Source organism: Candidozyma auris, chromosome 3, assembly GCF_003013715.1.
Source record: "Candidozyma auris chromosome 3, complete sequence".
Taxonomy (NCBI): domain Eukaryota; kingdom Fungi; phylum Ascomycota; class Pichiomycetes; order Serinales; family Metschnikowiaceae; genus Candidozyma; species Candidozyma auris.
Window position 1 is genome coordinate 2003475 of NC_072814.1, and position 13084 is coordinate 2016558.

General features: G+C 43.7%; 8 protein-coding genes across 8 annotated transcripts; 3 read left to right on the forward strand and 5 right to left on the reverse strand. All coding sequences in view use genetic code 12, as the record gives it.

Moving 5' to 3' along the window:
* Positions 1-84: 84 nt before the first annotated feature.
* On the reverse strand, positions 85-1275 carry SWD3 (Swd3p; the record flags this gene model as incomplete). The annotated part of the gene is made up of 1 exon (XM_029032622.1): positions 85-1275. The coding sequence occupies one exon, from the start codon at positions 1273-1275 to the stop codon at positions 85-87; it is 1191 nt and encodes a 396-aa protein (XP_028892937.1).
* An 80-nt stretch (positions 1276-1355) lies between these two features.
* Positions 1356-2885, reverse strand: CJI96_0003546 (uncharacterized protein; the record flags this gene model as incomplete). Its single annotated transcript, XM_029032621.2, has 1 exon — positions 1356-2885. The coding sequence occupies one exon, from the start codon at positions 2883-2885 to the stop codon at positions 1356-1358; it is 1530 nt and encodes a 509-aa protein (XP_028892936.2).
* A 133-nt stretch (positions 2886-3018) lies between these two features.
* Positions 3019-4236, forward strand: CJI96_0003547 (uncharacterized protein; the record flags this gene model as incomplete). Its single annotated transcript, XM_029032620.2, has 1 exon — positions 3019-4236. The coding sequence occupies one exon, from the start codon at positions 3019-3021 to the stop codon at positions 4234-4236; it is 1218 nt and encodes a 405-aa protein (XP_028892935.2).
* A 2-nt stretch (positions 4237-4238) lies between these two features.
* On the reverse strand, positions 4239-6929 carry CJI96_0003548 (uncharacterized protein; the record flags this gene model as incomplete). Its single annotated transcript, XM_029032619.2, has 1 exon — positions 4239-6929. One exon carries the CDS (start codon positions 6927-6929, stop codon positions 4239-4241), a length of 2691 nt encoding a protein of 896 aa, XP_028892934.2.
* Positions 6930-7073: 144 nt separating this feature from the next.
* CJI96_0003549 (uncharacterized protein) lies at positions 7074-8792 on the reverse strand (the record flags this gene model as incomplete). Its single annotated transcript, XM_029032618.2, has 1 exon — positions 7074-8792. One exon carries the CDS (start codon positions 8790-8792, stop codon positions 7074-7076), a length of 1719 nt encoding a protein of 572 aa, XP_028892933.2.
* Positions 8793-9227: 435 nt separating this feature from the next.
* Positions 9228-10052, reverse strand: HCR1 (translation initiation factor eIF3 core subunit j; the record flags this gene model as incomplete). The annotated part of the gene is made up of 1 exon (XM_029032617.2): positions 9228-10052. The coding sequence occupies one exon, from the start codon at positions 10050-10052 to the stop codon at positions 9228-9230; it is 825 nt and encodes a 274-aa protein (XP_028892932.1).
* An 842-nt stretch (positions 10053-10894) lies between these two features.
* On the forward strand, positions 10895-12295 carry CTM1 (cytochrome c lysine N-methyltransferase; the record flags this gene model as incomplete). The annotated part of the gene is made up of 1 exon (XM_029032616.2): positions 10895-12295. One exon carries the CDS (start codon positions 10895-10897, stop codon positions 12293-12295), a length of 1401 nt encoding a protein of 466 aa, XP_028892931.2.
* A 235-nt stretch (positions 12296-12530) lies between these two features.
* On the forward strand, positions 12531-12842 carry TRX1 (thioredoxin; the record flags this gene model as incomplete). Its single annotated transcript, XM_029032615.1, has 1 exon — positions 12531-12842. The coding sequence occupies one exon, from the start codon at positions 12531-12533 to the stop codon at positions 12840-12842; it is 312 nt and encodes a 103-aa protein (XP_028892930.1).
* Between the last annotated feature and the right edge of the window lie 242 nt (positions 12843-13084).

The window sequence follows — 13084 nt, forward strand, 5'->3', positions numbered from 1 at the left end:
AGAGAGGTACAGGTCCACACAGTATAGTCAGGACCCGAAGTGATGGTGAATTGACGAACACTTTCGGTATGAATTCTTTGGAATTCAATCATTTTCAGACTTTTGCACTTGCCGAGTGATTGGGACTGGTTCTTCAGTTCCGTCCGCAGGATCTTCACCTTCAGCAGAGTACTCCGACTCTGGATCTGCAGATGATTCCATGTCTGACTTTGCGGTGCCATTTCCATTGACGGCTTTCATGTTGGGATTAAGGTCATAAACATGGACATCTCCCTGAAGAGTGCAAGTAGCTAACTCGGCTCCGTCGTCCTTTGAGTCTATCCCTAGGACAGTCTCACCTGCTTGTAACTGATAGACAATATCTTTGCTTTGCACGCTCCAAAAAAGAACACCAGCCTTATCACTTCCGGAAGATACAAGAGGTTCTGGTGTTGCCGTGATGAAGCATGAACTGCAATTGTACTTCTCGCAAATGCTCTTCAGTGTATCATTGGACGTATACGTTTTCATAACTTTATTGCTCATGTAGTCCCAAAGTCTGATCTTGCCGTCTAAACTCGTACTGAGTATATACTTGCCATTGGGCGTAACTTGCACATTCGATATGGGGAAGTTGACAACGTCGTTGGTGGACGCTGTGGCTGTACCATGCGAGGAACTGTTGTACACTAGCGTTTTAAGACACTGGCCAGACTCCAAGTCAAAGAGTCTCATTAGACCATCGTACGAAGCGCTGATGATGATGGTATCGTCTGGTGTGAGGCACACAGAGCTTACAGGGTCAGAATGAGCAGCAAGCGTCTTGAGACTTCGTCCTGTGGTAAGATCCCAGATTACCACCGTCTCGTCAGCAGCACCACTTACAAGAAGATTGCCCTTAGAATTGAAGCATAGTGCAGACACGTGGTAAGTATGCTTCTTGAGTATTCTTATACACGCCCCCTTTACTATAGACCAGATCCTCACCGTCAAGTCGTCTGAGCACGAGGCAATGATGCTGCTATCAACTGTGGAGAAGACAATGTCTGAGATGCCCTTGTTGTGACCCTTAAGAGTAAGCTTATGCTTACCAGATGCGTAATCGTATATGTGAATAAGTCCAGTTGAGGTGCACGTCGCTAGTAGCTGATGATCTGGAGAGATGCGGACAGCGTTCACCAGAGCCTGTGAATCGCCTTTGATGACGTAACGCTCATTATATAGGTCTGAAAATTGTCCATTGACGGTTTTCTCAGCTTTTGCCTTCTTATCAAGGTGTTCACCGTTTTCTATCATGAATTATGTACAATAGTTGTGATGTCGTATCTCGCGGGAGTAGTTCGCGCAGTATACTATTTTTCACTGCGTTGCATACTTCAGTTTGTCTTCATCTTCTCGAGCCACGATTCAAGAAGACTTCTATTGATTTCGTCTAGCGTGCTGCTATTGCTACTTTTTTCGAAGGGCTTTCGTTCTGACACCACAGTATTTTGCAAAGACGATGGTAGAATGAGTCGTTGTAGTTGTTGCCTGGCGCTGTTTTCCAGCAGAGGACGTGCCACCTCCTTGAATAGATACTTCAAATATTGCGCAGCTAGAATACGATTTGGAGAGTCATTCGGACTGTCGCTGGATTGTGCTGTGATGAAGAGCTGAAAAAAGATTTCGTTAAGCTGTACGATTTGGTCGTACTGCTCTGTCATCAAGTTAGTTCTGCGCTCCATCTTTTGAAACACTCGATTGAGGATTTTTATGAATTCTTGTTTTGTGTTGCTCCCGTCTCCTTCGTTTTTCGCGTACACGGAGCTGGGCGTTGGCGATGGAGAAGTCTTGCTAGGAGAAGACTTGTCGTCAGCCAAAGGCATATTCTCGTTATCTGAGCTCAAGTCAAATGCAAGTCTGCTGCTGCCTTTGTGAGCTTCAGCACCGCCATTGATCCATTTCTCTTGATTTTTCTGAATCTCTGTAGGTGCGTAATACCTCTTGGTCTTGGTAATGTGGTTTTCTTGATCCCACAAATGTTTCTTTGTGATCAACCTTCGAAGATCTTTTTTCCTCTGCTCGTCCGAGATGCCATCCGCTTTCTTTATAAAGCTATGTCGTAACAATCGAGTGGCAGACCATCGATCTCGTGGTTGCATTACGAAGCACTTCTGAAAAAAATCTAGCAATTCGTGTGACCAGTTCTTGCTCAGTTCTGTCTGTATAAGCTCCCAGAAATCGCTATCTGTTCTACAGCTCGATATTTGTCGTAGGGCTTTCATTGGGGCGAAATGTTCTTGCAAAGGTGGCTTGCCATTCCTGAGCTCGAAAACGCAGCACCCTAAGGACCATATGTCAGCCTTATAACTGTGTCCACCGGTACTGTTGAGAATCACCTCTGGAGCCATCCAGTAGGGTGTCCCTACAGTTGTATTTCTCCTTGAAAAATTTGATGAAAGTTGAGTCGACACGCCAAAATCCGTAAGCTTAACCTCTCCCCCATGCCCTAGCAAGATATTTTGAGACTTCAAATCCCGATGAATTTTACCCTGACCGTGCAAATAAGCAAGCGCTATAAGCACTTCTTTTGCAATTGCAGCCACTAGCCTCTCATCTGTAATGGGTCCAGCCTTCAACAAATCGAACAAGCTTCCTCCACTCACATATTCCATAATCACCCACAATTTATACTTTTTCACAAACGAGCCAATGTAACGCGTAATCTGTGGAATTCTGCATTCGGATAGAATGGTAATTTCCCGATTGACCTCGAAAATATCCGCCAGGTCGCTCTCTAGGTCTATCTGTTTGATTGCAACTTCCTTTCCCGTCTCCTTCAACACTCCTCTATAGACCACACCAAAGCCGCCTCGCCCAACCTCTTCACACACTTCTAGCTCCTCTGAGCTGATGATCCTCTTCATAAAAACCACTCGCTAACAAGAAATTGGTGTTATTATGGGGGATTACTCGAGGGAGAATGCTCAATACTAGGTGCATTTTACATACATCAACATCGCGCTCCGCAAACTACGCCTAATTGTAATTCCTAAGAAAATGATGGGCATCAAGCGATGTGCCATCAAAGCCTTAAATATTCCATACTTTCGAGGACCGAGATTCTTTTCCTTATCTAGGCGACATCTTCAAGATGTCTTCAATGATGTCTTCATCACCAACACTCTACGAACGAACAAGCTGGAGAACGAATATGTGAAGTGCACAATTTTCGACAGCAAAGGCGACATGGTGTGCCATGGAAAAAATATACAGAAAACAAAGTTTATGCGAGATTACGGGCTTCTCTCCAGAGACCTACGAAAAGTTGTTCGGTCTCCCACCCAGTCAAGCAGATCTCTTGGTGTTAAAACTCATGTCGAATTCGTCCCTCTGCTTGTGACTAGAGACGGTAGCATTTTGTTGAGTCTTCTAAATATCAGAGCCCTCATTCGCCACGACACTCTTGTGGTATTCGATGCTCCCACCACGTCATTCTCATCCTCATCAAGCTTTCACGAGTCTCACTCTCATGGGAACTTTCTACAAGAGGTGGCCAAGAGACTCAAAGCAGACCACCCAGATGCTCCTAAGCTTCCCTATGAATTTAGGGCTCTTGAAGCAATTTTGATCAACGTTGCAAACAATTTAAATACTGAGTTGAAGGTCCACAAAACTGTGCTCTCTAATATACTAGCCAGTTTAGATAAGGCTATTGAAAGAACGAGGCTACGATACTTGCTTATTCAATCCAAGAAGCTTGCACAGTTTTATCAAAAGGCTAAATTGACCAGCGATCTTTTAAGTGACTTGTTGAACCTGGATGATGAGCTTAACGCCATGTACCTTACTGAAATATATCATGGCCGACCTCGCTACTCATTTAATCATCAGGAAGTGGAGCTTCTACTAGAATCTTATTTCGCTACGATAAACGGAATCGTTCAAACCAGCGAGAATTTGATTTCTCAAATCAAAACCTCTGAAGAAATCATTAAATTCGTTTTGGATGCCAATAGAAACGATTTGATGTTGCTTAGTTTGCGCTTCTCAATCGGGCTTCTTTCAATGGGTGCAGTTCTTTATGTTGCAGCACTCTATGGCATGAACCTTGAGAATTTCATAGAAGAGATCGATGGTGGATTTGAAGGGGCCGTCATATTTAGTCTGATTGCGTTGGTCATCTTGTTCTTCCATTCGCTCAAACACCTCAAGCAGGTTCAAAAGATTACAATGAGTGAGTTGCCAAAGAAAAGCAAACTTCCAAAGAGGAAGTAGGTTCAGTCATCTTGTCCTTCTTCCTCTGTCTTGTCAATAGATATCAAATGTCCGGAATCACTCCGAGCTCTTGTAATATCAGCAGATACCCCTTTTTTGTGCACAGGTGAACTCATCGGAGAGGGCCTAGGGGTCGAGCCCGTGCGGAATGGTCGAAGTGAGAATTGGTCCCCTGAAATCGAATTTGCAGTCTTCGGCGTAGGTGAAGAGATTGTTTTGTTCACATCGACAGATGGCTTGTCCTCGACTTCCCCTTCCGCAGTCACGCGAGATGGTACCCTATTCTTAGATGTAACTCTTGAGTTAGCCTTTATGTGAAGACCAAGGTTCTGCTCCTGACGTCTTGATCTCTCGATGAACTTTCTTTCGTTCGCTATAAGAGCTAGACATAATTTTTCACGTATGTCGAGTCTTAATAAAGTTTGCAAAATTGAATTGTAAACAAGCATTGAAGGCTTGAAACCTGTGGAACTCTTTATAACAGATGGTCGTAAAATTAGATGTAAAAATGGCACTGCCCCAATTGTATCCATTGAATTAAGCTGATCAACTATCAGTCCCAGATCATCATCTTCATCTTGCAGCTCGACAATATCGTCGCTCAGCCCGTATCCCTGGATTGGTTTCAAATCAAAGATGAACGCTATACTTTCCAAGATAAAAATAAGGGAGCAAAGGTTTCCTCTAGGAATTGACGACAAGATTTTGAGGTAATCATCAGCTGTAGCTCGATTTGAAACACTCACACCATTTAGATTGAGCAACGAGTCGTAGACGGTACATGGAATCACTGAATCACTGGTTTCAAGAAGCCAGTTCTTCAAAAAATTTAGCTGCCGTTTGACAGAGGTTTTCGAAAGCTGCTCAACAACTGCCTTAACGAGGGCAATTTCGACGGCTTTCTCATCTTGTGGATCTAAATTCTCATCCGGCTGGAATCCCTGTATTAGCTGAATTATTTCGAGTTTCACCAGCCAATACTCTTGATGATCGATACTTGCAATCCAATACTGTCGCAATTTGGCTTTTGGAGCCTTCAATGTCGCTTCTATGGTGTTTTTTAGAAGCAATGGGAGTGACCATGTGCTCAATAGGGACTCAGGGTCAGCATCTGAATACTTCACCTGAAGTGGTATGTCTTTATACAAATTGAAATTGAGCCTGATATTCTGAAAACTGACATTGAGTGTAGTGAGATCAGAATGATCCTTCAGGCCGTGATGGGGCAGAACAATGGCTGGGAAGTAAATACCTGTGCTATTCTTCGTAAGGAGGTTGTGAAGATCTCTCAGATAGTTTTCTGGCTTATTGAGCTTCTCAATAAAGTTGGAAGCGAAATGATGAAGGGAATCAGTAGCGACCGATGAGTGCTTGAAAAGGATCTCCAGAAATTTAGTAAGACTCTGATAAATAACCTCGATCCTCACTTTCTCAAACTTTTCAAACATCTGCGATTTATAAAAAATCTCCATGTCAAGTAAGTGCTTCACCCTCTGAACATCTTCATATGACTCGTTGTATTCTGCTTCGAGCTCTTGTAGAACCTCTTCAGAGAACTTGGGCTTCATAAGTGATGTTTTGACGTTCTTAAAAAGATCATTGAACTTCTTGGATGTCGACGCCGCAACTTCATTCACCTTTTTAGACGACTCTTCAAGATTCAGCAGGGATTTTGACAGACTTATTATATTTGATGTACTCTGATCCTTAAATTCTGCAAAATCAACAGCATCCTGTGACCATTCAAACCACATTCCTTCGCTTTTGAATTTATGAGAGAACAATCCTGTTCCCACAATGATCTTCTTGTCTATGAGCCCTTGGCCCACTCTTTCGAGTGACACCCTGGTAGGATTAAATCCATGAGGTCTGTGTGTTTTCAAGTAATCACAGAGTTGCTCACTACTGAAAATTTCATTTCGGTAACCAGGAAAGGGAATTTTGCGTCTCACGGTCTTGATCGTTGCAATTGCCTTTGAAAGAAATGCCTCAAGCCTCTCTTCGTCATCAAATTTAATGCCACCACCAAGTATTAGAGGGAATGTGAACGTTTTCTCTTGTGCGCCCTCGTGAGTTTGGGCTATTCGATTCAAGGTCTCGTCCTTCTTTGGCGTGCTGGGACCTGAGGCGGTATTTTCATCCGATTCATGGTCAGCTCGATTTGGCTCCTCAAGCTCACCTAGCCTGATCATCTCATCATACTTCTGCTTGCTTGACTCCATCCTAAGTCGTGAATCATCATAATCATCAAGGAGCTCCTGGAAGCGGTCCAATGTTGTTTTCATTTGAGGTTCATGAAGTTTAACGAAGGCAGTAATCTTCCCAAGCACTTCTGTTTCGATCTCTGACGCCAAATTTAGTTGCAGCTGCAGCTCCAACGATGTTCGATCAACGAACTCCTTGAAAATATACTTGATATCGACCTCCTTGGGTACCTGTTCTTTTGGGTGCTTGATGGTGCCACTAAAGACGCGTCTTTCTGCTCGTTTTTCACGAAACGAACTGCTCATGGGGAAGCTTTCCTTGGCCAACTTCGCCATGAACTCGCTGTTGGAGTGATGATAGTTCATGTAATTGAATATAAACTTGCGAAGTTCGTGAAGTTGGTCAAATGACTCGCTCAGCTGCTTTGTGAGCAGCTCAATTCCTGAGCGGTAATCAGGCGACCAGTAAGCATTTGCAAACCTTGTCATTTATCTCTGTTATGTTGGTCCCCCATACGGTACAAGGACAGTCCAGTGCTTCACTAGTGTTTTTGTCACGTGATAACAGTCGGCTTCATCTCTTCGGATGAGATCTTTCGCTCTTGTTTGATATAATCTATGTACATGAGAATGCTACTTGCTGGAGTATATGCCTCTTTCTTCAAGCTCTTTTTTCAAGTGTTCGTCTAATCCAGCTCTAAGACGGTGCACCAAATCGATGTCGCGACTGATGCTGCTGTTCACTGCGTTGTGAATTCTATAGGCACTGATAAAATGCGAAGGGGTATTTTTCGCAGCCATTTCGATTCCTAACTCACTCGAAAGTTCCTCCATATTTTTATGAAATGGGTCGATGTTTGAAACCAGCTCTTTGAAAACCTTCCATTCATCAGATTCTGCCTCTGTGAGAGGCACCCATGGCATTTGGTATCCGTCTTCTTCACGGTAATGATAAATAACACGGGCCTCGAAGTCAGTGATTGAGTCGCCAATTAGCCTCTTCATGATTCTATAATGTTCTGATATGCAAGTGTTTGGAAACTTATAAGTCACCTTATTGTGCTTGAAATAGGGCTGTTTTATTTGCCTGTGAGAGATGAACTCAGCCGGCAAGTTCAATTTTTTTAATGCCTCATTATGAAGAAGACCTCGAATAATAAAGTTGGCTCGAGCGATATCAATGTTTTCGTTTGCAATGACCTTTATCATGCTGACTAAGGTGTCTGTAGACTCGACGTTAATGAATTTCTCGAGGCGATGATAAGCAAACAAAAGAATGAGTGTGCGATGCTTCAAATGAGTGTTTTCGGATATTGTCCTCGTAAATGTATTCACAGTGGCTTCATCAATAACGATTTCGTCGAGCAAGTCAAAAGCAGGCTTAAGATCGTCAACTTGTCTTGCATTCGCCACTACATGTGAGAGAACTTTCTCTGCAAGTCTTGGGAGCTGTTTCCAGCCGGGACGTTTGAGATCATTGCATAGAAAGGCGATCACCTCCTGCGTCACTTGAGTTGTCGAAGAGTAATCCTCGAGAATTCTGACACACATGTGACTCAGGATGGGCAAATTGATCGAAGACATTTTGTTCACGTACGCCTCCCTCAAAAATATGTTTGTAATGCACTCATAGATTCGTGCCCAGGTTGTGAGGTTAACACTCAATCCCATACGCCTGATGAGGTGAAGGTACTTGAGAATGATGCTGTATGAACTGACAAGAGATCTTCGGGTCGAATGCAAACGACAAATTTTTATGAGCTGATTAATTGTTTCTAGATTGGGTTGCTTTTCGTCTGCAGCCATCACCAACATAAGCTCCCTCGCGAAGGAAGCCTGAAACTTGTCATAACCAAAATACTTTATGATGTAATTGTATGTTTCAACTGATCTGAGCTCTTTGAACTCTTCATTTGTAAGCAGATGAGTATATAGGAGAATCTCTGGGATAATTCCACTAAGAAGAGAGGATGAATTTCTATAGGGGATCTTGACGTGCGTGAGGAAGTAGATGTACTCTTGAAAAGATTTTCTCGTCAAAGGTCTAGGGAATGCTGGGATTTCGTGGAAATGATATCGAGGCGTTGGAAACATATTTTTTCGGTATTCGTTGTCTTGCAGCTCCAACACATTCTGTAATGCATGGGGATCACTAACAGTTTCTTTAGATTTAAGATGCTGTGGTGTAAGATCTACCAAAAGATCGAGCATTTTGTTGAAAACAGACCTTTCGGAAAGGAATCTATGAAAAATGGCGACTTTGTCAGTGCTAGACTTTGCAGCTAGGTTAGCCTCCGCACGTTCAACATCATACTTGGGAATGTCTTCATCGTAGATCTTCAAATCGGGCATATTGAGGTCCAGAAGAAATTTTTGATACCGTTTTTTTTGAAAGCCTCGTAGCTGTTTTCTGTATTTTTGCAATTCCTTCTTCGGAATTCTTTCTCGTTTCGGTTTTTCAGGATTTGAAGCTCTCTGACCAGCTGGGAAAGAAGGTTGAGGAGGCGGTCGAGCTGGTTGTCGTATTTGCTCTATATTCCGCGCGACTCGAGACACACGTATTAGAGCATCCTTAAGAGAACTCATCAAGTCATGTATTAGCTATAAAGTGTGGATAGGACGGTGATTTTCTCAGTTCTTATTCACTGAATCTCACTCCGCATCACCAAGACGTAATAGTTGCAAATATGTGCACGTGACCATAAGACCTACAACATAGGCAAAATTAAGGTATATTCTTCTATAGAGATGCCAGATATTAGCCCCAACCCACCAAAGGAGCCATGTTTACATGAAGTCGTCGTCGCCAAATTCGTCATAGTTTGCATCCAAGTCATCTAGGGCATCCTTCTTGAAGTGCGAATCGTTGACATTGGTCTTCACCAAAGGCTTGGCCTTCTTTTTACCAGCACCTCCAGTGGCAGTACCACCAGCCTTCTGCAATCTGGCTTGTCTTTCCTGTCTCTCCTTGTCTTTAAGGGAGACATTGAGTGTTGAGATCACTTTCCTCGTGCTCTCCACAGACAAGGGTCCCACAAGGTCTCTAATCAAGTCAATCGCCAAGTTCGAGGAATAAAGTAACAGCGAGTCCTTAGCCAAATTTGTCAAGATAGGAGCCAATGTCTTCCTGAGCTTCTCAAATTCCTGCTTGTTTGATGGCTGAAACAATGGATGCTGCTCCAATGGCGTGTCTTTGGTCAAAGCGGGCTTCTGTTTGGCAGCAGCTGCTGCTGCAGCTCTCTCCTTAGGGTGTGCTGTCAACTCGTCAAGTTTGTCATTGGCAACACCCAAACCACCAAACAAGTCAGCGGCATTGTTCAAATCGGCCTCCAATTCAGCTTTCCTCAACAATTCTTTTCTTGTCTTTTCGTCGACCATGTCAATCTCCATGAGTTTCTTCTCACCAGCATTCAACTTCTTGGCCTTGGCCTCCTCCTGTTTCTTCTTCAACTCTGCTTTCTTCTTGTCTTCAGCTGCCTTCTTCTTCTTAGCCTCCTCTTCTTCATCTACCTCCCATGACTCCATCACGGGCTCATCTTCAGCCTCCTCTTCCCAAGAAGCAACTGGTGCTGTTTTGGTTGAAACGTCAAAGTCTTCGTCGTCCCACGACATTATCGTTGATATAGTTTCCCTATCTTTCTACGAAGGCTCCATTTTTTTCTCTTGTCCACCACATTGAGATCACGTGCACGCATCCGAGCAGCGGGTTGCAGAAAGAGGCAGGCAACAGACTGAAAGTATGAAGAAAGTAAAAGAGGGAGTTCATGTCGACCTTTGTAAATCCCTTCCTTTCCTAACTTGCTTTTTGAAAAAGTGTATATTGCTAGTTCGAGTTGCCTGCGAGGATCGTATCCTACAGAGAGCTTTCAGTTGCAGCCATCTAAAGGCCAGGAAGCCACTATCAGTACGAGTCATTGGTATTCTAATTATTTGTAAAACAACCTACTTGATTTTACAGCCGTTCCGCCTGAATCAAGAACCATACATTTTTGCACCCAGTGTTCTATTCTTCACATTCTCGAGAACCCCATATTAATACCGTAACGATTAAAAGCTTTGCTCCGACAATTGGTTATCTTGCAGCTTCATTGAGCTTAGAATCTTTTTCATTAGGGGTTAGGGGTTAGATTATGAGATTTAACTTCCATGCATGAGTATACGATGGGAGCGTAATTTTGGAAAATGGATGTTATTCGCAGCCAATTTTCTGAACCGTTTCTCGGAGTCCCTCAAAATAATAATAATAAAAAAAGTGTACGAGCTTTAAAAAAAAATACACTAAAAGGAAATTTTACAAGACTGAGCATTTCGAATGCTTCTTCACCATCAGTTACTCAAGAAAGACACCAAGTTCAGGTGTGCCTGAAATATATGATGGCTCCATACATTAGTGGGACGCCGAACATTACTTCATGCACTACTACAAGACATTCCATTCACATTCTTTTTCTATAATGACCAAGCTTGAAGCGCTAATAGCCTGGGCACGGCTGCAGGGGGCCTCTTTGGACCATAGAATCAAAGTTGAACTGTCACTGCTAGGAGGATTGGGCATCATTGCCACGCAAGACATCCCCGAAGATTCCATAGTGCTCCGAGTTCCTCAGAGTAGCACCTACGACATACAGACTCTCCTAGAATACACAGAAGAACTCAAGAAGCAAAATGAAGATGTCAGCAAGGTCATCAATGGTGTCCTTACACTGATCTCAAGTCCCACGGAGACTACGGTGATACGAGGGTATGTATGGAGTTTCTCGATTTTGCAGTCGATGGGCGTCAGCATGGACCTCATCAAGCCATATATGGATATACTTCTCTCGACGGAGATTTTTGACGTTGAAGAGGACTTGGAACTGAGCGATAGCTTTGTTCAATGGCAAATCAATCAAAAAAAGAGGGTGATCGCAGAACATACAGATATCGTCAGGGCACATCCAGAGCTAGCGCAGCACCTCAGTCCCAAGGATGCCTTTCGACTCCACCAAGCAGTGAAATCACGCGTTCTTGAAATACCACATGCCTTGGAAGGGGACGAGAAGTATCAATTCACCACACGCGTCACGCTTGTTCCCATGCTAGATTTTGCCAATCACGCTCGGGACAATAATGCGGTGTTCGACGTAGATAAGGAAACGAAAGAGGTCATTCTCCGTGTTACTAGGGACGTGTCCAAAAGCACAGAGATCTGCATCTGTTACTCGCCGTCAAACGATATGGGCATGTTTTTCCGGACCTACGGTTTCATTCCCTCAGTTGGCGAGTACGAGTGGGTGTTGCCCAACTTCAACGAGATCGTCAATTGCACGAAAAACACCGAAAACGAGGACTACTTGAGAATGGCCAAGTGGCTCCGAGTGACGCCAAAAGTAACGCTACATGCGTCAAAAGAAGATGTAAAAGTGGACCTCACCGAATCCCGGCTACCCCTTCTCATGATACCAGGCCTCACCTACTATGCCGGGTGGAGGAACGAGAAAGCAGACATAGAAGAGGACGAGCAAGACATTGAAGAATTGATCGTAGAGGAAGAAGAAAACGGCGTCATCTTGTCTACCGAAACAGCCTACGGTGTCGTTTATGAGGACGCCTACGTAAGCGTGCCAAACATTTTGGAGCAAACGTGGGAAGATTCCGAGAACGGGATACGCGAGCTCGTCAAGCTCACTATACCTTTGCTCACTAGGGCTGCCGAAGCGAGCAAAAGTGCCGATACTACAACCTTGGCTGCCACCGCCATACAGCACGACACTCAGCAAATGAGAAACTATTTTCGGGTGAAACACGAGCTTCTAACGCACCTTCTCGAACATTCCACTCGTGACTTTATTGACATGATAAGTCACTTGCAGTAACGTCATGAGATTTAAAAATTTACTAATCTCGATCCTGCCGTTTTGGTAACCTTTTCCTGTTTCTATGCTCGTTTGTAAGCAACAAGTGTGGATGTGTACCTTGTCGAAAAAAAAAGTCTAGTGCCCGGTGCTTAGTTAATGCAGGGCAGGGATCTTTTTTCTCCCGCGAGTATATAATGAGGCCCACCTGCCATTATTTTTTGAACGCACCTCAAATAAAACAGCAATTGTCATAATGGTCTCTCAAGTTGCCTCCAAATCCGAATTCCAAGAAGCTCTCAAGCACGACGGTTTGGTCGTCGTTGACTTCTTCGCCACCTGGTGTGGTCCTTGTAAGATGATTGCTCCATTGTTGGACAAATTCTCCAAGGAGTACCCATCTGCTAAGTTCGTCAAGGTTGACGTTGACGAGGTTGGTGAGGTTGCCCAGGAGTACGAGGTTTCTTCTATGCCAACCATCATCTTCTTCAAGAACGGCGAGATCGTCCAGAAGGTGATTGGTGCCAACCCTAACGCTTTGAAGCAGGCCTTGGCTGCGAACGCTTAGAGCATGTATACTAAATGAAAGAAATTGATAGATCAATTTGTTGTAGAATCCTTCATTTGCACAACTGGTAGCCTTTCGTTTCAGCACATTCAAGAACGTGCTTCAGCATGTAGGTCGACTAATTTCTTGCTATTGCTCGTCAGTAGCCGTGCCCTCAATTCGCCGATGTCCTACTACAGTACGTTTCCTTAAACCATTTTATCATTATAATAAACCTATTTCCCAAATATTAAACCCGTCAA